Source organism: Pavona decussata, unplaced genomic scaffold (genome assembly GCF_977016875.1).
Source record: "Pavona decussata unplaced genomic scaffold, jaPavDecu1.1 SCAFFOLD_21, whole genome shotgun sequence".
Lineage (NCBI taxonomy): Eukaryota > Metazoa > Cnidaria > Anthozoa > Scleractinia > Agariciidae > Pavona > Pavona decussata.
The window spans coordinates 2,496,667-2,520,493 of record NW_028145444.1 but is presented as its reverse complement, the minus strand read 5'-3'; the positions used below and the strand labels follow the sequence as shown (position 1 = coordinate 2,520,493).

The following is a 23,827-nucleotide window of genomic DNA, read 5'->3' as shown; positions in this document are numbered from 1 at the left end:
TCCATTTTTTACCATTGTCTTAGCTTTATAAAGCAATGCATAGGTCACTAACACTTCTTTTACTCAAACATGTAACCCTCTGGGTGTAACTAGGCAGATATTAAAACTGAGCTCCAGAAAAAGAGTGCCCACCCAGGGTTATTGCTTATTTTTCCCGAAATGTTCTTTTTTAAAGTCTTTGCGATCCCTAACTTATTATCTTACCTTGACTAGGATGAGAAATATCTTTGTTTTGTCTGTTTGTAACTCGCAACTCGCAACTCGCAACTCGCAACTACACAACTCGCATTCTTCGCAGACTCGTTAATAATTAACAATTATTCCACGAGCGCTTGTTGGATATGAGATGACAGATATCTAACGACTGGCAACGAGGCGTGTAGCGCCGAGTTGGCTATAATCATCTCATATCCAACAAACGCGGGATAAATCTTCACCGGGCTCGTCTAATATCCATAAATCTTGGTCCATTCTTCTTCGAGGATCTGGTTAGGGTTTACTCGGTTTGAAGCTATTTGTCGTTAATTTTTAGTATTTGCTGTTACGTTAAATTTGCCAATATTTTAATGTTAAATGTTTCCAGGAAAAATACTGTCAAGTGTTTGGAGGGTTGTTTTTAAGAAAAATAGCCATTTAACCGTTCATTTGTAATTACTTCTCTGCTATGCGAAAATCACGGAGTCTCAAAACGAACCGAGATTTGACGCCTTAACCAGGTTGAAGCGTTGCAATATACCTGGAAAGAGCTCTTATCTTTGAGGGCAGAACGAAAATTGGCCGTGAAAAATTCGTGGTAGATGTAAATTTAGCAAGGAAGGAAAAACAACCATTCATTTTTGTTGAGAATTATATCGGTTTCTGCTGATAATTGATAGACAAATAAAGAAAAAACGAGAAAAACAAAACTTAACCAAAGATGTAACAATCGGTAATGACTTGACTTTGTGGATATCAGTATGACATGAAACTAAGCTAGTTATTTACGGCCATATCAACTGAGAAACGACGGCCTACATTTCTGTTGTCATGCCGACCCTTTTGGAGCCATTATTATTATTATTATTATTATTATTATTATTATTATTATTATTATTATTATTATTATTATTATTATTATTATTATTTCTTAGTTTTTCTTATTTTTCTTGGTAGCCTTCCATTTGATGTTGGTTTTTGTTCCCTTTTTTTAAGAATTTTAACTTTGTACATATTATTGATTTTTTTTAATAAGAATAGCATAGTAACTGTATAACATTTTTTTTCTCTTTAAAAAAAATCGGCTTGAAAGTTGTCTTTTTTCATTGAAATGAATTGTAAATAGTTTTTAATAGTTCTTTTTTCTACTTTTAACTTCTGAATAGCAATTTGCTTGAAATATGTTAATAAAGAGTTCTCATTATTTTATTATTATTATTATTATTATTATTATTATTATTATTGTTATTGTTATTGTTATTGTTATTGTTATTGTTGTTGTTATTGTTATTGTTATTGTTATTGTTATTGTTATTGTTATTGTTATTGTCATTGTCATTGTCATTGTCATTGTTATTATCATTATTATTATTATGATTATTATTATTATTATTATTATTATTATTATTATTATTATTATTATTATTATTATTATTATTATTATTATTATTATTGTTAGAACTGTTTAACTGTTTTATGTTGCGAACTAAAACTTAAAGTGTTAAATGTTATCGAGGTATATGTACCTCCATCTAGACCCTCCGTCTTAAGGGCGATTTAGACGGTACGATTTTGCCTACGATTTGTCGCATGCGATTTCTAGAGCGCGCGCTGCTTGCGTCATGTAAAAATCGTACACAACTCTCGCCACTCAACATTGCCTTTACCTACGATTGTCGTAGGATTTTAAAACATGTTTTAAAATCCTACGACATTTTTCTTGTTGTGTGCGTCTGTCGCAAGGATGTTGTAGGTTGATTTACACGACACGATTCGTGTTGTAGGCATGGCGTATGCGTGTCGCATGCGACAAATCGTAGGCAAAATCGTACCGTCTAAATCGCCCTTTAGAATGAAATCCATCCACCAAAGCTTTGTTCAAGTTATAGAAATAGTAACAACAATTTATATAAAAAGAAGCATTCAAAAGAAGAAAATTAAGAAAAAATTCGAGACACTTTAGCTACATCGGAGACGTACGATTCCATTATATGACAGTTAGGTGAGATTCAATGGCCGTCAGTTTTTGAAATTTTACAGCAATTTTCTTTCTGTAAAGGTTGAGACACAGAGAACAGTTCTAAATAGCCTTCAATGCTCGAAAAATGCAAACTGCTCTAACCTGTTTATTTACATAGTTTTGTCTACACTGAAGTTTTTCAGGCCGTTCTACAGTAAAACGTTTAAAATGGTCACGTGTATACTTTCATTTCTTTAAAGGGAGGGTTTCTCGTTTCGGCACATGTGCATGAATCTAAACACTTTTTTCTCTTTCTTATCAATTTTATGGCTTTAAAAATCCCACTCACGTGTACTTCAGTAATCACATACTACAATAAATTAGTCCAAACAAAATGACGGATGACCAAAATTCACAGAAAATGTCAGTGGATTTTAACACGCAGACACTGCCGATATTGAATTTATCCGATGTCACGGACCCGAAGGACTTTGTCCAACGGTTGATGATTTTACAGGTATTTGCATGCGAAATAATGCAATCACCTGAAAAATTATCAACAAATTTCCCACAGCAAATTTGCCACCCGAGTCATCTACTCGTTTCCGTATGGTTCATAAACAATGAATCAAATTAAATGGATTTGAGTCATAGCCGGCAAGGGCGAAAAAACATTTTGATTCATGCACATGCTCCGAACCGTGGAACGTCTCCAGCTTCAATAGCTACAACCATTCCGCAAAATTCAAGTACTCGCTAGTTTAGAATAAGTAGGTGATCATGAAGTGATAAATTCGAGTTGTTCGCAACTGACCAAGTCAACCCAGTTTAGACACTAAGTCAAATGTTGACAGCTACTAATTTACCAGTATTGTATTCTAAAGACATTGTTAATTAGTGGCGTTAATCAGCTGTATTTGGTGTAAACCGTGAGCTACCTTACTCGCTGGCTTCAAGATTTGAAGAATTAACCCACCGCGCGTCCCGGTTGCAATTTCTTACCTGATGCCTTGATTTAGCATCCTAAGTTCAGGTATGGAATTCAGTTTTAGCGAAACTGCGATTATTTTTAATTTCGGCTTGGAAATAGTATTCAGATTCAAATTTTTTATTTTTCACAAGTACGTTAATAATAATTCCAGTCTATTTAGTCTGTACACGATTTATTATATTTCTTTTTTGTCCTCGGCAGCTTGCCTGCTGTCCTTAAAAACAAAGAATTTAAAAGTTATGAAGCTGTGAGTTTTCCTTTTAATCGCTTTTCAGTAGCTTGTGACATTAGATTGATCCAGATCACTTGAATTCAAAATAGTAACACAAAGTGAATTATGCCGGCTTGAAATGGCACTTTCTGTAACACCCTCTTCTTACAAAAAAAGATCTCCTCAATTTTCAACTTTGCGATAATTATTTTCAACATTGCTGTTCAATAAGGCAGCGTTTTATATGTTTTTTAAAGCGCTTCTTGCGTCTTGAATATATTAATCGACAATAACAAAGACCGTTAGTTAAACACCTGCTACTGCATGAAAGGAAAAATTTTGAGAAATTATTACTTCTGGTGCGGTCCAAATTTTGTCAATATGTTTTAAAATATAAATTTAGAGACAGTTACAAGCCAACGATGTTAGCACAGTATAACAGCTTTCATTTAACATCTAAACAATTTCTCAGCTTTCAGTTATTTTTACTCCTATTCTCAGCTATGACACCATATGAACATTACTATTTTCCTCTCTTTTTCGTTTGAAAAAAAATTAAATAAATACAGTACATTTTTGATTACCAAAATGATATCCAATTTTAGACCAAAATAGTTCAAAAGTGATGCATCTTGGGACGGCACATACCTAACGTCCTGATTAATTGCCGCGCTTTCTCATTGGACAAAAGACGTCACGTGGTACAAAGTTAGACGGTGATTCTTACGATAACAGTCGTCTGATTTGATATCTGTCGCCCGATTTTATCAACGAGAAAAAAAAATTTAGATCTTAACTATTCCAATTAATTACAGTATGATAAAATGGGGTAAACTATTTACCGGCAATCATGCCTTGACCATCACTAACTAATTTGTGTTTTCCACACTAAAGCCCGCGCATTTCCAGAATTAACGAGAGGATTATATAATTAATAAACTCCTTTCCGGCTTGCTGGCATATCGGATGAAAATGCCCTTAGGTGAAAGATTGTCCTCAAAATTTCACTCTCACCGTAAATCTTTTCTTCAAGGCTAACTCTTTATTATTTGGGCAATTGGCCATGCATTATTGCCCGTTATGCCATCCGCCTGAGGGGGGCTCCCCCAGGTTTTATTCGCTCCTTTCTTGGCCAATGAAAATGACATCAAATGACCGCCAACCTTCAGTGACAATTTGTAACATGCTTTTTACCTTGTATTGAAAATTACCGAATTGCAAGAAATAATCAGATACGTACATTATCAAAAGTTAGAATCTGACACATCAGTGTGTGGGCGAATACATATTTTCTTTCATTAAATCATTATTTTTAAATTTTTATCCTTTTAGCCGGTGCATTAAGAGCCGATATCTGAAATTATATATTCTGGGAAATGGTATTCACTGCTGTTATCTTAATTTTATCCTACTGTATTTATTTTAAGAACTAATCGTTGGTTTAGTGCAGTCATGCCATCGGTCCATCTTCGACATAGTAAAGTCATCCCTCGGTCACCAGAACAGCCACGGCAGTGTAATGATTTCACAAAGCGAGCAAAAACTCCACCAAGACTCCAAACCGTTATTCTTTCCTTGTACGATTCTTTTATGCTGTGAAAAGAAAGTTAATTGACTTGATTTCCACTTTTTAAAAAAGGCTAGGTCTTTGAATTAGCAGGAGGCCATAGATTCATAGATAGTTTCACTCAAAAAATTAGACAAAACATTTGTTCAACGCAGTTGTCACCAATCCACATATGAACCTACTTAAATCCGCCTTCCACACAATCTGTTGTCCTTAACTGCCACAGACTCCTATACATAAATATTCAATGATATTTATCGCTAGCATAGCCGTGGCAGATGTTTGTAACGATTAAATTCGTCGCCTTTGACTTTCAGGAGAGATTTGCTGGGCAATATGCTAGGCATCCACGAGCTTTTTGGAGTTGTGCTGCTCTCTCTTTGGATCACAAATACACGGACAGAGAAGCGTAAGTAGACGAGTCATGAATCTAGCCAGTAGGACAATCTTTCCACTGACTTCTAACCTGTGAAGTGAAACAGTTCTTTCATTAGCATGTATGTTAAAAAACTTATAACGTACAACGCCATGCGATCATTATAAACGTTTTTTGCCCGTTTCGTCAAATAGTCTTTAAATAATATTTAATAGTAAAGAAAATGGCGATTCTTTACGGGGTTGATATATCAGTATTTCTTATTTGTTGGGGAAAAACTGAAGAAAGTAACCATCGTATACCGTTATAAATTAATGTAACTTATTTTCAACTTGAGGCCCCCCGTGCATGTAATATAATTACATATTCCGCAACTGATAACGCATGCAGGAAAAGGCCTTGAAAATTTACCATCCGCTAGACGCCACGGTTTATATTTTGATAAGGATAGGCCGTGTATTATGACGATTACCGCAAGTAAAAGGTCTGAGGTTCGCGTATCTCTGATAAATAATTGGTGGTAAATTGAATACTCCGGCAAGTCCTTGAGCAAGGAAAAGCTTAGGCTTTGATAAAGAGTAATCTGGTTATTTTTTTCTTTTCTTGATGGTAGTGTCGTTTGCATAAACTTCTCTCAGTTTGACATCAATTTAAAGAAGGAAAGTTCTTCATCACTTTTCCGGCACTCTTCGCCATGACAGCAGTAACTAGTACTATTTCATTACAAAAACTACATCAACAAGAATTTAACATGGAACTTTATTCATGAGCAAAGACTGAACTGCTTTTGTTTCAAACAGTCCAGCGTATACATATGCATATCCCTTGCTCAGTCACTTATGCTCCGTTTCTATTGCTCGTTTACAGAAGAAATTGTGTATAAATCAAATATTTAAGCTATTTTCATTTAGCGAAAATAAATATACAGTGAATGAGATTTTTGCGGTTTTCATTTATTTTTTTAACTCACTGCAAAATTATCCCTTTTGTGATAATATACATATAAAATAAATTGACTTAAACGGATAGAGAATTCTAATGTTCGGGAGTTTTCACATTTACGTTCCATAACTGCGAAAATTATTTTCACTGGTACAAGCCATCTTATTTGTAATAAATAATTGAGACACAGAAATAAATACGAGAGAATTTGATTAACTTTATTTGGGCTCCTGTAGATTGAAATAATTGTTGTGCTATTAGACCGCAACAGTAAGAAACCACTAAGGACAATTTAAGGTGTATAATATGAAGCCGTTCCCGTAACCAAGACCCCAGGTTTTTCTGGGAATAATGTATATGAGGGCCGAAAACAGCCGTTTGTTCCTTTATTATAAATCTTCTGGCTGGTAGATTTATGCATATTCTTAGACATTTTAGAATGTCTGTAAAATGTATCTCTTTGCTCCAAAAGATGGTGTATACTGCTGTATATCTTTTGTCGATTGCATGGAGGAAAATAAATTAAACCATTTTATTGGTCATTTAAAGGGGAAGTATCATGGGGATTTTGATATCTCTTGTTAAAAATGATGAAATAAGACCTTCAATCAGCTACCAAATAATTCTAGAATGACGAGAGGAAAGAAATCAACTCAATTCTTGAAAGGAACAACTCGTGATCTGTCACTAGCGCATTTTGTAAACAAAATTGCGAGAACTTGAAAAACATTAGCCTAACATTTTTCAAGTTTCAATCCATACCAACCTACTCTGTCTCTGGCCAGAGGCACTAATCTACAGTTTTATAGCACTGTGGTGATAGTTTATAACAAAGTTGACAATTTTTTCGTTGTTTCTGCTGACAGAGAAACATTTTTGGGTTTTGAAATGACAGCAAATTTGCGTGACACTTCCCCTTTAACAATTGTCCTGCGAAATCGCGCGGAATATCGCCTGATACTTAGCCTACGAGGCCGTAGGGGGCAGTTGGCTAACACAGGGGATATTCCTCACGATTGAGCAGGGTAATTGTTTTATTATTCAACACATTGATAACAAAGCACAGTTTTATTGCACAAAAGCGGAAGACGATCTTTATTTTGCCATATTCTCCCCAACACACAAAATTACGTATATCGCAGGATAACTGTTGACTACGGACGCCGAATATTCAGTGCACCTTGACCATATTTGGGTAGTGTTACAATGTGTTGAAAATAACCTTCAAATATTTTCACCAAATCTTGGAATTTATGATGAAGAGTTCTGTAAAGGGTTCAAGCTAATAGTTTTCCACGTACAAAATCAGATTGCAAATCCTTGTTTTTGGCCGTGGCGCACTTTGCGAAAGGGCTTTTAATAGTTGGATCTTTGAGAACCAATAACGACGCTTGAGAAAGCAATGCCCATGTATATATTACTCGAGTATATCACAATCGGTTAATTTAGAACAAAAAAATATTAAAAATTGTCAAGGTTTTTTTGAAACCACACTTGTAAAAGCGGCTTTTTTGCTTATACATGTGAAGTGATGTCGGAGTCGTGTTTTCAGCACGCGGTGAAAGTAAAAGGAAGTAAAGTCAATAACGTCAATAACACAGTGAATGCTTGCGCAATCTCCCGAGCCAGAGGCTCATGATAAAGTGCTTGACAGTAATCCAGATCGAATTGGGATTTTGAACGATAGAGAAGGGAAAACCGGAATATCTGGAAAAGAACCTCTAGGAGCAAGGACGAGAACCAACAACAAACTCAACCCACAATCGAACATGGGCCACATTGGTGGGAGGCGAGTGTTCTCACCACTGCGCCATCCCTGTTCCCCATCTGTCGGCTCGTATACCTGCGGCCTTCTTGACCAGCAACTGAAAGAAAACAGCGTCGAATAGATAATTCGAAAAAACAAAAGAAGAAGAAGAAGAACTCGACAAAAATGTCGGAGAAAAAAAGAGTCTACAATAAATAACAACAAAGTGGACATTAGCCTGCGAGTACAGCTGTATACATATCGGCTGTAATCGCTTTCTGCCACTAGGGATGGAGGCGGAGAGTATTGAGGGATTGCTGTATTCACTGTTCGAAGGTGTTATTATCATTGAAGTGACTGACTGATATATTTTTCGCATTGCAATGATGCGGCGTTGACCATGCAAACCCCCAGATTGCCCAGTTGCTCTTGTAACCCTTTAAATGTCTCCTGTCTCAACAACAACAACAATCTCAATACACTTCTGAAAGTAGCTTAAGTAGTACCATGACTGACGAGAGATAGAGCTCCCTTGACAATTAATGGCAATATTTAAACAGAGTTTTCTCGTCTGAGGGATAGACATCTTGCCCTTTGCTTGTGAACTGCATGACATCATGTATGTCAACGTCGTTGACGTCCGTTTCGTTTGCTTTTGTAATACTGTAGCTTACCAAACAAACACTAAAAATAAACAACTTACTACTGCGTTTTGTACCATTTCTTTTTCTAATCGCCAGAATCGTGTCCGTTTGTGACAGAAAATAACAAGTGCTGCAAGCTGCCCTTTGTGTACAATAAGCGAACATATACCGAATGCATAGCGAGCGTGACCGAGGAGGACTGGGACAAACATTGGCGAGTCCCCTGGTGCTTTCCAGAAACTCTTCACGGCGAGAGTAGCGTCAAGTACCGTTGCCTTAGAAACAGTAAGTTGAACGATCAGTTATACAGTTTTTACTACTAATGGTAATAGGACTGAATAAGTTTCTGCAGGAGCCATAATCCCTGCTTATGACTCCTGGTTTCTGTTACATCTAGTGTAAGTTTAGGGTGCACTGTCAGCTCATCTTTTTAAGGGTTAGTTGTCAGGGTGGTTGTTGAAATTAACACATTGTTGTCATATTCGGTTTGTCTCACTTGTGTAGCAACAGTTACAATTTAAGACAGAAGGACACGATGATGATGATGATGATCATCATCATCATCATCATCATCATCACAAGTTTTGTCAAGGGTAAATGCGTAACTTCAGAGAAGATGTCCATACTCCAAGCATTAATATGCCACGGCTTCGTACTGATAGAACTAAGAATACATTTATATTTGCTATGTCGAGGAAATTTAACTTGAAATTTAGCTAAAATTTATCTGGGCTGTGGTTTCTAGTTTTTAGTATCTTTGATGAGACATATTTACATTTTTCTATTTTTTCTATTGTTTCTGTAATTAAGTTTAATTTTTAATTTTTAATATTAGTAGATAATTACGTAATTCAGCCTTTAGGCCGCAATGTGATTTTAAATAAACTATCTATCTATTTATCTATTTATCTATTTATCTATCTATCTATCTATCTCTGGAGGGAATTTCACTTAGGAGCAGCGGCAAAATTTTTTCATTTTTGACCTCCAGGGACCAGATTTACGAAGGTTTCCTAGGTTAATATGTATCCTAAGTATTTTTCTTAACAACATTCTATTGATGGACTAACAATACACTATTGTGAGCAAACATGTCTACCTTAACTTAGGAAGGCCTCGTGAATCTGGCTCCAGGTTCTGTCGTAGTACGAGTTTAGTACGGGATATACCGGTCACGTAAACCGCAAAAAGATGACTCTCCCCCTCCCCCACTGACACTTTCGCGTTATCATCGGACGAAAAAGAAACTTACCTGAAGTCTTCCGAAAGGATTTCCTAAAACAGGGTCCTTTTTTCGTCAAGGTCTCATCAAATGACGATTTCCCATCATTTACGGTTCACTTTTTTTTGTAGGTTACAGCTGCGGTGGTTTACGAACACAAGTGGCTGGAGTTATTTCTTCATCTAACTTCCCACATAACTACAAAAGTAACGTTACGTGTTCCTGGAAAATATCTGTTGATTCTGCCAATCACATCACACTAAATTTTACAGACTTTGATTTAGAAAACAGCAGCATGTGTGAGCATGCGCACGTGCGGGTGTACGATGGACTCAATGATACCGACCCCTCTCTGGGGACATTCTGTGGTAGTGACCTACCGACGGGGGTGCGGTCAAGTGGAAATAAGATGTTGGTGGAATTCAAATCGGTTCGTGGTGATCAATTCAAAGGTTTCCGTGCTTATTATGATTCCGGTAAGTGTTAGATTAGCAGATTTATATCTAAGCTAGAATGCAAAATGTTTGTTTTCTTTTTTGTTGTTGCTTTTTTTCTCTTGTTTTTCTTTAGTAGTGATGTCAGTATGTAATGGGCGAATAGGCAAATCTTTGTTTACACTTTTTGCCTCATTAACATAAACTTATCACTATCTGCTCACGCTAATAAATAAAACTCTGAATATTGAAAGGGCATAACAGTTTAAGTTTTCTCTGAAACTTTGAGCCCAATACATCGAATGGTTTCGGAGAAATTCCGCTCTAAAAACTCGAAATGTTAAAGAGAATGTATGGCTCATTAACTTTTTTTGCCACCCAGCAATTTCACAGTTTTTTATGGCTGATATTTCCTTCAATATTGCTTGCAAAGAGCTGAAAATTGCACAAATTGCTCAACTTTATCAGCTCTTTCAACGTTTGCATTTAGTTCATATATACGACCACGGCTTCTATGAGTTAAGTCGTATGCTAATGAGGAAAAATGTAAACAATGACGTCAGCAAAGATTCGCCTATAGAACCTGGAAGCTTCAATTAGCTCGCGCGGGAGCCTCAAAAATATCAGGAAACCAGATAGGCGAGAAAGAAAACCGTGTTCCTCCCCAAACCTCCACTCGTAATTTTCACGTCCGTTTCAGTACCGCCCCGATTTTCTCGACGAACTCGTGACCAATTACAGACTGTTTTACAGTCTAAATCTGAACTCTATCCCAGGCTAGCTGTCTTCTTTGGAGTCCTGGCTGGTAAGATCACGCTGGCTGTGGTGCTCATCACCTTGTCTCGGGTCAGAATAGTCCTTGGCGGACTGTGCTTCCAAAATTGGCATATTATGTTTCTAGCATCGCTCCCAGTTTTGTCAAATTATGCCAAACTTGTGCTCGAATTCACAAATTATGCCTCCAGTTTTCAAAATTGCGCTTACGAGATGACATCGTGTCTGTGAAAATGTTACCGCAAAATATTTCGAAAGCAAATAATAACAATGTTTAGCATGTTAATCAAAAGAAAAACAAACAAAACAAGAAAATTCAATCCCCAATAAAGTAAAACGAGCATCCTGGTGTACGCTATGTGGGAGTCTTTCACCCCCCTCCCCCCTCCCCGTCACTTCCTTCTCCTCCCCCTCCCCCCTTCTCAAAGGATCTTCTCAGAAGACCTGCACCTTTCAAAAGCTCTATTTTCGAAGGACCCTGATAAGTGAAGCTGCATTGTTTTTAGGGTTGGGAGCATTGCTCTGTTGTTCGTTCTTTTGTCCTCTCGACCAACCATGTAAGACGTTGCAAACGGCGTAGGTCGCCCCTTTAATCTTTCTTAAAATCCTCTCTATTGTTAAATTACCTCCATTCACGTCTGTCTCTACTCTTTTCAGGAGACTGTAGTGTTCGTTCGTACGGTGGGAATGGCGATGGCGCATGTTGTGTTTTCCCCTTCACGTACAAAGGAAAGCTCTACTATGACTGCACCCAGCAAGAAGATGCTTCGATAAGCGATCCATGGTGTTCTGTTACGTCTAACTATGACAAGGACAAAAAGAGAGGACTTTGCGTCTCAGAGAACGGTTTGTATCTACTGACCAAACTGAACTCAAGCCACCCTCCTTCCTTGTATTAGAGAAATTTTGGATTACGTTTACGACTAACGGCAGATATGACCACGTGACCATGTTTGTCCTTCATTTGCCGCTCACTGTTTTCAGTTTCTCAGCAAAATTGAGCCGCTTTGCACTAGCCTTAAAGGCCAGAATTTGCCCTATTCTCATCTATGAATTACTCATTTCTTAAAAAAAAGAAACATTAAGGCGAATCTCCCGTTTGTCGTAAACGCGATTTTAAATCTCTATATTCTGTGGTTAAAGCATCCCACTGGTTTGATTAGGCCCCATGCAAAAATGGCTGGCATTTTAATATTCTTTTGTTTACATTCAAATTATCCCAACTAACCTCGTTCTTCAGTTCAAAATCTAAAGGATATCTTACCTGGCTTGAAAGAGTTTAGTAGCGTTAATTTAAATGCAGCCAAAAAATGTTAAAATGTCATAGGGTCTATGGTTTCGACTTTAGCTCGGGAATCAGGCTCGTGTAGGGAAGGACTCAGGTTTTTCCTCAAAGTGCACTTTGATACCTTGTATGCTTGTGGCCTGCGTGACAAATTATGTACAGGTGATTTCTTTAGAAAGGAAGACATTAAGGTGCGACAAAAATTAACGAGCGATCGAAAGAACATCAACACCAATATACTGAGGCAAAAAGATAACTTAGCCTTTACCGTGCTATGTGCCTCTAGGCACACATAAAGGATCAAGTGAGAAAGAGATTAACTAAAGTTCACAGTTTTACTCGAGATCTAAGTGTCGCCGTAAAATCGCGGGGCAACCAAAACAGCGATACTATGATTAAGTTAATTAATTTCCTTTATATTTACTAGGTAGTTGTTGTTGTTCGTGGTAGAAAGACTTGAATACGTAAGAAGACTTTATGTATGAAATCTCTTATGGTAACTAAAAACGTTTTATTATAATTTAGTCTCGTGTGGTGCTGGGAAGTTTGAATGCAAGAACTATCACTGGTGGAAACAATGTATCGACATAAACAATCGCTGCGATGGGCATGCGGAGTGTGCTGATGAATCAGACGAAATGGATTGTCGTAAGTGAAACTTAAACACTTTTCCAGGATAAAATATAGCCACATGCATGATAACAGTATTTCGGAAATTCATGGCGTTGTTGTCTTCTTAGCTAGTCCAGTGTTTCTCGGGAGCAGTGGCTACAACATTCATTGAAGCGAGACCAGAAACGATTTTGAGACATCATTGCTTAAAAGCTGGTAATTTATGGGGAATATGTACCTGTGAGGACCGATGGATGGATTATGAGTGAAAATTGCAACATAAACTACCATAAATAAATCAAAATATCAGCTTTTTATGCTCTTGCCTAATCTTTCCTTTATTCTTTCTACTAACGTAAACGTTTGTAACTATCATTTAGGGTGCGTTCAATTGACCCTATTCCGGGATAGAAGTAAAATAATAAAACGATGACAGAAAAATCCCTCATAAGAGGTTTTAGGAGTTCTTGGAGTACGGAACGGCTCTTAAATTATCATGTGTCAGCGAAAGTTTGCGGAAACGGCTTTCCAAGTCACTTAAAAAGATAAAATTAGTAGCTATTTCTCTTATATTCTTATTCCGGAATACGGTCATTTGAACGCAACCTTAGAGTCATTCATAAAAATTAGGTTGTAACACGACTTCTAACTGAGAAACATAACCTATCTAACAATCCTCACAAACTTTTAATTTCTTGGCTTTCTCATTCTAGATTGATTTTCCAACGGCAAACTGGACGAAAACACTAAAAAGCCTCCTTATCTTAGAAAGCAATTAAACTAATAAAATATTCGTCTTGCGTTTGTCTTACAGCGCCTATGATAAACTCTGACAGATGCATAGTATACTACACCTTGAAAATGCCGAACAAGAAAAGAACGGTGGGTTTCATGTTGAACAGAAACTGTAACTACGAAAACCGCTGCAATGGAACAACAACACAAGGTGAGCAAAATCTACGCATTGGCTTAATTAAACTCCAGAACGCAAGGAAAGCCCTGGGCACGAGTATACTTGTCACTCTTTTTGGTTACTGCTTGTGTGCACTTCTTGCGATGTCTTCCATTCAATGAAATTCTCGCGCGCAAGGATGCCCTGATCGAATGTGTTATTTACAATATTGTGTCCGTCTCACTTTGAGCTTATTTCGTCACCCAGTGAAAGCCTAGTCTAACCGGGCATTAATACGTCAATCAATCATATCTAAATCGGTCGCAGAGCCCGTTGATATGCGCCCATTTGCTTTCTGTACCTTTTATCCTGATTGTTACAATAAGTTCAGTCTGTCATTGAACGCGCGCGACCACTGCCAGTGAGTCAAAGAAGTAATTATAAGATGCCTTAATTTTCACAGATCCTGACAAACCGTGTAACTTTAGCAACTGGTTCAAGTGTTCAAACAATTTGTGTGTCCCGGATTACTGGCGATGTGATGGCAAAGACGACTGTGGAGATAGGAGCGACGGTAACATGGCAATTTATTGTGTCGTGCTCGCTTTAGTATTTATTTACCGATTGATATTGAGTCATAGAGTAAGTGGCAAACTGGCTGACTGACTGACTGTCTGACTGACTGACTGACTTACGGACTTACTACTGACTTACTGACTTACTGACTTACTGACTGACTGACTGACTGACTGACTGACTGACTGACTGACTGGCTGACTGACTAACTGGGAAGCTGGACGGCTGACAGGCAGGCCAACCAACCGACTGGCTGACTGACCCACTGAATGCTGTCTCCTTGACTGACTGACTGACTGACTGACTGACTGACTGACTGACTGGTTGAGTGACTGACAGACTGAGTGATTGCCTACTAGCTAGCTAGCTACTAGCTAACGTTGACTGACTGACTGATTGACGGACGGACGGACGGACTGACTGACTGACGGACGGACTGACTGACTGACTGACTGACTGACTGACTGACTGACTGACTGACTGACTGACTGACTGACTGACTTATTGCCTACCAGCTCTTGTAAGCTTATATATGTGTGCATTCTCAAGCTAATTAAATTTTCAGTTTTCTCAATTTTTTGTTTGATTTTTTTATACGAAAACATGGCTAGCGAGCGTTTACCGTATTTGAGCTTTTAACACTGTACTTTAATAAGCCTATGACATTTTTACATCTATCGTTCAAAAACTTGAGCTGCCCATTTTGTGTTATCTTTGAGGTTTTTCGTCTCAGCCTTCGTTGTAATTTCGTCAGTTCCGGCGGTTGACATGTGTGCAAATCTCTGTTAATTTGTTTTTGTTTTCTACTTGGCTCTGTGTTTTCATCGCTAACTTCTTCGGAAACTTGTCATTGAAGCTAAGAGCTCGTTTGCGTTTTTTAGGTTATGTGGATAAGATGTCTGGGTCAAAAAAAATAAAAAACCGAGAGAGAAGTCCAGGCATTTCACAAACGGGCTGATGGCGTGACACTATAGCTCCGTGCATCTGTACTCTGATAAAGCATACTGTTTCAACCAAACAACGCGCGCGTTACATCGAAACTTAATTACACAATTAAATAAAACTCGTCATTTTTTCTCCTTTAGAACGGGATGGCTGTCCTTACAACTTTGATGTAAGCAAAGGAGGTAAAATAGAGTTGTTGTTGTTGTTGTTGTTTTTTTTTGAACTTTTATTTTTATTATTATTATTATTATTAAGCAGTAACACAGTTGTAAACACGTAAATAACACCACTAACGCTACACGACTTACAATACTTTGCTTAGAATACTCCACTTACAATGAACAAAAAAGTTAGAGTTTTAGGACACGAATTGTCTCTTCAAGTTGATAATTGTATAACTAGTAATAGTTTTCACTAGAGCTGCCCCCGCTTTTGAAGATCTGTTTAACACCTGTATATGGTTTTAATACTCCACTTACAATGAACAAAAAAGTTAGAGTTTTAGGACACGAATTGTCTCTTCAAGTTGATAATTGTATAATAATCACTTCCCTTTTCTTTCGCTCCAATAACCAATCCGTCAACTGAACGGGCCATTTCCAAGTTGCCTTGGACCTCATTATGAAAGCGAGGCTAAGTGTACATCTTTTCACATGAAAATTAGTGTTCATTCATATGCAAACAAAATTAAGTTTTCATATGCTTTGCCTCGCTTTCATAATGAGGTCCAAAGAAACTCGGAAATGGCCTTTTCGGATACGCTTCACCAATTGTCGACAATATTCGCCCTTTACTCGAAAATCTTCCAAAGCAATGGCAAATCTTTGGTAAACACCGGACATTCGCCAGCCATATTCATTTCATGCGTCGAAAACTGAATGAGTTTTGTTTTATTTCAGCTTGCAGCTGGACGAGCCACTGTGTCAAAGATGGATGGGAAGCTACTCTTGGAAATAAAATACCCGTCAAAGTGGGGTCACTGGCGAAGTGTAACAGGAAAGACCTCGCTGGGATACCGACTTATCTCCCAGCCAAGATTACCATCTTGTAAGTTGCCTAAGCGGACTGCCAACCTAATCACCTCACAGGGAGACCAACCTATATCCCAGTGAATATTACGATCTTGTAAGTTGCCTAAAGGGACTGCCAACCTAATCACCTCACAGGGTCACCAAGAAGTTTCCTGCAAAGAATGCATGTTTTTGTAGGTCATCTTACAGGAATACCAACCAATTGCAATATCCCTCTCGAGAGTACATACTAGTAAGTAACCTCACATTACACCACTCTAACGTTGGTATAAATGTCACCAATTACAAAAATACTTTGTAAGTTGTAAAGTTAAGGGGTACCCCCTTTGGTACATAGTACAGCTTCGTAATAATGGTGTGTCTTGTTATCAGTGTCTTAAGCGTTTCTTATCTCCCCTTTTTAAACAGGATGATACAAGGAAAGAAAATTACAGAAATTAGGAGGTTGAGTTTTGTGAGATACAGATATCTTGAAAAAATGTAAGTTGAAATAAAGCAGGCTCATTCAAAGCTTAACCGATAGTCTTATGTCAACCGAAAGTACGACAAAGACAACTATCCAATGCTTACGAAAGGTATAAACTGCAAGTAGTCCCTCATCTTTCTTAGGGATAATAAAGCAAGAGAATCTCTCTGGCGCGTGCAAAATTGCCTCCTGCGAGGAAACGCCACGCGTGGAGGGCAGGAGTTTTCGCGCGGACTCGCGTGGTTATGTCGCTTTCCTATTCCGAAGAAAAATACGGGACTTCTGGTGGTCTAGCAAGATGTAATATGAGGCTAATCACGAGCAATCGACGGAACAGTTTTTCTGCCGAGGGATCGAGTATAGGCTAACGGCTGCTGCGTCGGCCTGCAGAAACAGTAGACTGCGAAGTCAGGAATATAAGACACTGGTATACGGCAGTCATTTCAACTAACGTTGTCGGTTCAAAGCATGAAGCTAAAAGGCAAGACCGAAACTTTACGTGGGATTTTTATGAATAAATTCATCAAAATCAGTCATGCCTGGAGAAAACAATAGATTGCAATTAGCAGTACAAAGACCTGCACGTGCAGGGACGATTTTGATGAAATTATTCCTAAAAAATAATCCCACAAAACATTGCGGTCTTGTCTTTTAGCTTGATTTTAATCCAACAACGTTAATTGAAATAGCTGTATTTTCTAATGAATCAAAAGTCTAAAGTTAAGTACATTTTTTTCGTGAGAAAGCTAGTGAAATCCAAAAATAATATTAGATAGAGATAATTAAGCTTCAATTTGGAAAAAAATTCCATACAATGTCATAATGTATTTTAAAGCTTTTTAGAATTATTGTTCGCTGGTTATCTCTGAAAAATGCGTAAAATTTTATAATCTGTGTGTTTATTTCTCTTGAAGTGATCTGGAAGGAAATCAAATCAAGAATATAGAACCCTACTCGTTCAAGAATCAACAGCTACTGAAGAATTTGTAAGAAGATATTTGCCACAAATCAACTAACGATCTATTTTTTTTTATTGCTGCCGTTCCTCGTATTTTATTGATTTATTTTTATGTTGTTCTCTTTTAAGGATAATAAAACGAAATAAATTACGCATCTTGAAGACAGGAACATTTGAGGGACTAGCATCACTTACAAACCTGTAAGTATATGTCGTAGGAAGTGTTATTAATCGCCTCAGAAATTCGGAGTTAGTTGGAAAGTAAATCGAAAGTTTTCTTCGGCAAAATGCAAGCTCAAACTTTCGTAACCATGAGGGGACACAAGTGAAGTTTACTGTAAGTAACTCTCACCTTACCTTACGTAAGTACGACTTCACACAGGGATATAATCTGGAAAACCAATTCCTTTCATTTTCGAAGTGTCAGAGAAATATTTGTCGTGAAAAATAGGAAAAAAGGTCAGTAAATTCGAGGGGTAAGAGTCCGTCCCCTTAAAATTTCTGCAATTCGAATTTTCAGCGAAAGCACCCGAACAGATGAAGCCTCCCACCCGGTTAGGGGAGTCGTATTATTCTCCTTTTGTGAGGGGGGGGGGGAGGATGGGGAGGATAATACGACTCCCTATGCGTAAAAACGACTGCATGGGAGGATAGAACAGATTAGACTCTAACTTATGGAAACATTTTTTTTTTAAAGGCCACAAAATCCATGGAAAGAGGGGAAAACATTTCAATTTGCTTAAACGGTCTGGTTGGGTGTCCCTGTGTAGTGTAAGCTAGGTAACTGACTCTATTCCACAGTACACGTTTACAACACTCACTGCAGCGTTGATGTGTCTCATTCACAGCGGTCTCCTTGGTAACCCGATTCAAACGATAGAGGCAGGCGCATTCAAGGGACTAAAAGAGCTGCGGACTCTGTGAGTAGTACACAATCACAAGCTCTTTTTATTTGATCAAAAGTAATACCTACGAATCAGTTTCTAACCAATCAGAGCAGTTACCAATTCAGTCGCAGGAGCAAAGCTACCTAAATCGTCTTTCTGTCTGTGGCGGCCGTTACAAATTTCCCGCTGTTGGGACCGGTTGGATATTTCACTGGTTACTTGTCTCCAGCAATTGACACCGGTTGGATTTTTCCCGCGCTAGGTCAAGGTCACATGTTTGTGCATGAATTACTGATTGGCCCATCGTGTTAAGGCTGTTTTCTTGTAAAACCAATCATAAGAAGCGTGTGCAACCTAACGAGCCAATCAGAGCACAATGCAGGAACAACTAAACGGTCGTCAAGCGCGGGAAAATGTGTGCAACCAAGTCACGATTGGTTTTGGATTTACTTCTAATTGGTTAATCCGAAAGTTGCAGTAGGTGACTACGAGTACAGTACAATCTTCTTCATAGTAAGCAAATGATGGATCAGGCAATTAACAATGCAGTTCAAAGAGAAAAAAGATCCTCGCAGTTAGTACGCAACTTAAGCAGTTGCGAAAGAAAGCCTGAAAAAAATTCAGGCTTGAAAGGGATTCAAACCCATGACCTCTACGATGCCAGTGCAGTGCTCTACCAACTGCATGAGCTATCAAGCCAATTGGGAGCTGGTCATATTGTGAGTTTGTAATATACCCGTGATAGATGAATAAATAGAAGAAGGATCCTCGCAGTTAGTACGCAACTTAAGCAGTTGCGAAAGGAAAGCCAGAAAAAAGTCTGTATAGTGCATGTTAAAGTGCTAAGAGAACCCATTAAATTCCTACTAAGCGTTAGCGCTGGTAACCTGATGACCTTCGGAATTCATCGTCCGTTGCCCTAACGGCTACTGAGCTACGAGGCCAGATCGGAGCAAGTCGTGGGTGGTCATGATTGTGTTTTCTTACGCTTTTATTGTATTGTTTGCTCTTATGTCGATAGGAATTTAAGCAGCATGGAGCTTAACTCAATTTCATCTGAAGCCTTCCGTGGAATGGAGTCTTTACAATTCCTGTGAGTTCCATGAATATGTTTATTTCGTAATGTGATTTGTACGACAGATTTTTATTGTTTTCTTCTTATCTTGTCTATCATTTCTTCTCCAGTTACCTTGGTAACAACAAAGACTTGCACCGGCTACCGCTGGACATCTTTGACAGTGTATCACTTAACTACCTGTGAGTATAGTTGCTGTGACAGATAAATATACAGTGCAGAGCCCTTTGTTAAATGTTGCTTTCGTGAAATAGCTGTTTTTATTCGTGAAAAGTGATATGCTTATTATGAAAGGGGGCCTAGATTTTCGACGTTCCACGCCAAGGGGCTGCCGAAAACTCTACCGCAGGAAAATGTTATGCCTATAACGGGAGAGAAATCCTGGATATAATCTAGACTTGCATTTTCCACCATCTTTAAAAGTAATCTTGTTATCTTATAAATTCCAGCGTGAATGGATCTATTGTTATCATCTTGAAATCTCTTTGTATAATATGTGTCATTTATTTATTTGTTTGTTTATTTATTTGTTTATGTGTCACGATATATATTATATAATTATGTTCTCTTTCAGAGAGGCCGACAAATTTGAATTTTGCTGCATTGCCAAGCTTTCCGGCCCAAACTGCTCCGCTCCTAAGGACCTGTTTTCGTCCTGCAACGATCTGATGGCCAACCTCACATTGAGGCTCTCCATATGGATTCTGGGAAGCATAGCATTGGTCGGAAATGCCTTTGTCCTTATATGGCGACTAAAAACCAAGAGTGACAACAAAGTGCATGCGCTGTTGCTGTTGAATCTGGCTATCGCGGATTTCTTGATGGGAATCTACTTAATCATGATAGCTTCCGTGGATGTCTTCTATCGCGGAAGGTACTTCATATACAACGACAGCTGGAAGAACAGTTCCTTGTGCCAGTTTAGTGGATTCCTGTCCACAATATCCAGCGAGGCGTCTGTGTTTATTTTAACCATAATGACTGTGGATCGTTATGTCACGATTGTGCATCCCTTCAGACATATTGGACTGAGCGTGCGCGGGGCATACGTTGCGCTATTTTTAACCTGGCTAATCGCCTTTGTTCTGGCCGGAGTGCCTCTCACGGGCATCGATTACTTCAAAGAATTTTACGCGCGCTCTGGCGTTTGTCTTCCAATGCATCTAACCGCAACCAAGCCAGTTGGATGGGAGTACTCAGTTTTTCTATTTTTAGCTTTGAACTTTTCATCGTTTATGCTAATCTTCTTTCTCTATCTCATCATGTTTTTCAAGATTCAAAACACTAGCCAAATGAGCGGTGCTACCTCCGCTGTATCATCCATTGGTTCTAGAATGGTGTTTATTGTACTGACAGATTTTAGTTGCTGGATTCCGATCATAATTATTGGAATTGCTTCATTACTGGGCATGGAAGCCAGTCCGTCAGTGTATGCATGGATAGCTGTCTTCGTTCTTCCTTTGAACTCCGCATTAAATCCGATTCTTTACACGATTTCCACCGCCAATTTTCGTCGAAAATTTCGCGGCTCCGTCCGACAGCGGAATAAGAAAGGTCGATTGACGAACGCCACCGACCACTCGTACATCGACTCCCGAAGTACGACTTCTTCGCATGCGCGCACAGCTCTTATTAATGCCAATGGCGAAACAAAACTACTGAACGGTGACATGAAGGAGTCAGACGTGTGAGACTGAGAGCTGTGTAGGCTAAAATGGTATTAAGAGGTTATCAATCAGGCTGGAGGACAGAAAACTCAAGAGGCACACTGCCTTGGATCCGGTTTTAAAGAATCGCTATACACAATAACAGAAACTAGAATTATAACTGTGCACACCACTTTCGGGATAACCCTATATTGCTTTCGAGCCAAAGCGAGGCAGCACAACTTCCCTAGGCATGAAATCGAGTCCGTCTGTTTGGCTTTAGAGGTGCTGTCATACAAAGCAATGTTTTATTGCGAGGCGTTATTCGGAGTTTTCTGTGCAACTTGCAACGCAATGCTCTCGTCAGTTAGTAAACGAAGAATTAAACTGAAAAAAAAAGTGTCAAGTTGAATGATCTTTTTAGCCCAAGTTTTTGATGCTGGAAATATTGTGCAAGGGAGAATTATAATCTTTATAAAACTAGCAAACCAATTGACAATCGATTTATTTAGCCGCTGCGTTCACCTATACTGAAAATGAGAAGGTAGTAACTCACTTGCAACAGGTAACAGCTATTATAGGTTATATAGGTACGGTGACAAAAAGGTTCTGTTATTTCCAGTTTGAAACAATTAAAGTCGGACTATTTTTGTCCGAAATAGCTATAAACTAGATTTCTGAAATAGACGTCTGATTTTTGTCGCTTTTGCCTTACTTTTGCCTTACTGGGTGGGAATGGAAATTCGAGGTTAATTTTAAAAAATAGGATGTGAAAATTATATATTTTTATCTATTAATAAAAATAGGGTTCAAGCTTCGAGCTTAGTGCCAAATGAGCATCTCACCTCACTGCTGTCCATGAAATTAAGAAGGTCTCAATGGGGTTAACCGTTAGCCGTAGAATGACCAAAAACGTTTAGTCGTTAGGCGTAAAAAATGGAAAATTTTAACTGTTAATCGTAAAAAAAAAAGGTTAATCGTAAAAAAATTGCTATCCACAATTTGCATTTTAGAGATCGTCAAGATCGCTTATTAGGACTTTTGTGTCTTTCCTAGTGTCTGATGTACCCTATTTCAATCTTTTTCATCCGGGAAAGGTCGTTAGAGACCTACAGACCTTAAAAATGTGTTTTACAACAATGGAAACTAATGTTTGAACTTTCAGTAAAGCAGTTGACCTTTTTGTTTTTTCAGATGTCTGTTAACCGTAAGACGAGAAATTAACCGTTAGCCATAGAAAAGCCAAAATATTAACTGTCAAACGTAATATAAATGTATCCACCCCATTGATACCGTGGCCCTCATGGAAGTACAAAGCTGCTAAGAATGTTTCAGTACAAAATACTGAACTACTGAAAATAAGGAATACTTTGGAAAACCCCAGACAAGTTGGATCACTGCAAATGCAAAGGAGTAAAGGCTATAAGTGATAGTACTGTTTTCATTAAAACTGGTGTCAAGAGACGATAGTGCAAAATTAACTGAAAACATTGATCGTTACATGGACTTAGCAAGTTGCTAAGTCCATGTAACGATCAATGTTTTCAGTTAATTTTGCCAACTGCCAAGGGTAATAAACCATTAGACCTATGTTTTTACTTACTGTTAAGAAAAGGAAACAAAGGAAAATAATCATAAAAAATTGTAAAGCCTCTAAAAAACTAAGAAGAGATAAAGGCGATGACGAGGAAACAGTGCAGTAGACGTTTACCACATTACTGTTTAGAGGATTTTGCTACGGAGAAATTAGTAATTTTATTCTCCTAAGAATGTGTCATTCAAATATCATAAAATTAAAAGGGTTGATTGGATAACCGGTGGAATGTACTGATAGATTAAACGGCTACAAAATATAATACTTGTGTTGAAAGAATTGTGATGTTATGTTAACCTAGTTTAATAGCCTAGCTAGCTCCAACGATTCTTCTGTAGCTCATTGGTAGAGCATCCGAACTAATATTTGTAAGGTCTTAGGTTCGACTCCTGTTAGGAGAACTTGGATTTTCTTTCTCTGAGTATGCCTGTGTCATTGACTGAAAAAAAAATCCTCCATACTTGTGCTGTTGTTATTTGACAAACTTGTGTCCTTCACCCACACCTTAGGATGATTTCTTGGTGAGTAAAGGGACAAAGATACGGTATTGCCGTAATAGAGACCTATGGTACTCGACCAGGGAATTCCACATCTTTGGAGCCATCTACGGCAGGGGAAGCATGAGACCGGGTTTCTCTTTCGGGAGGTTACTAAGGAACATAACCTTTGACGTGGTGTCAATGTGAGTCACGTGACTACTTTTTTAGTGCTTTACGCAGGCCAAGTTGTCTCTCTCGATTATTCCACAATTTTTTGACATCACATATTTCTTACTCTCTGCTTGTTAGTTCTTATCT

The 23,827-nt window shown here is 38.2% G+C and overlaps 1 protein-coding gene across 5 annotated transcripts in view; it reads left to right on the top strand.

The window, feature by feature from the left end:
* Window positions 1–23,387, top strand: part of LOC146486208 (uncharacterized) — a 38,529-nt gene extending 15,142 nt beyond the window's left edge. For all 5 annotated transcript variants that reach the window (XM_085099255.1, XM_085099272.1, XM_085099246.1 and 2 more), the window contains 16 exons: window positions 5,242–5,333; window positions 8,730–8,918; window positions 9,987–10,331; window positions 11,721–11,909; window positions 12,874–12,996; window positions 13,775–13,906; window positions 14,316–14,426; window positions 15,514–15,555; window positions 16,273–16,420; window positions 16,813–16,884; window positions 17,785–17,856; window positions 17,958–18,029; window positions 18,677–18,748; window positions 19,737–19,808; window positions 19,901–19,972; window positions 20,365–23,387. In XM_085099255.1, the coding sequence (XP_084955381.1) occupies window positions 5,261–5,333; window positions 8,730–8,918; window positions 9,987–10,331; window positions 11,721–11,909; window positions 12,874–12,996; window positions 13,775–13,906; window positions 14,316–14,426; window positions 15,514–15,555; window positions 16,273–16,420; window positions 16,813–16,884; window positions 17,785–17,856; window positions 17,958–18,029; window positions 18,677–18,748; window positions 19,737–19,808; window positions 19,901–19,972; window positions 20,365–21,481 (2,901 nt within the window). In that variant the 5' untranslated portion in view covers window positions 5,242–5,260 and the 3' untranslated portion in view covers window positions 21,482–23,387. The remainder of the gene's footprint in view (window positions 1–5,241; window positions 5,334–8,729; window positions 8,919–9,986; window positions 10,332–11,720; window positions 11,910–12,873; window positions 12,997–13,774; window positions 13,907–14,315; window positions 14,427–15,513; window positions 15,556–16,272; window positions 16,421–16,812; window positions 16,885–17,784; window positions 17,857–17,957; window positions 18,030–18,676; window positions 18,749–19,736; window positions 19,809–19,900; window positions 19,973–20,364) is intronic.
* The last annotated feature ends 440 nt before the right edge of the window (window positions 23,388–23,827 follow it).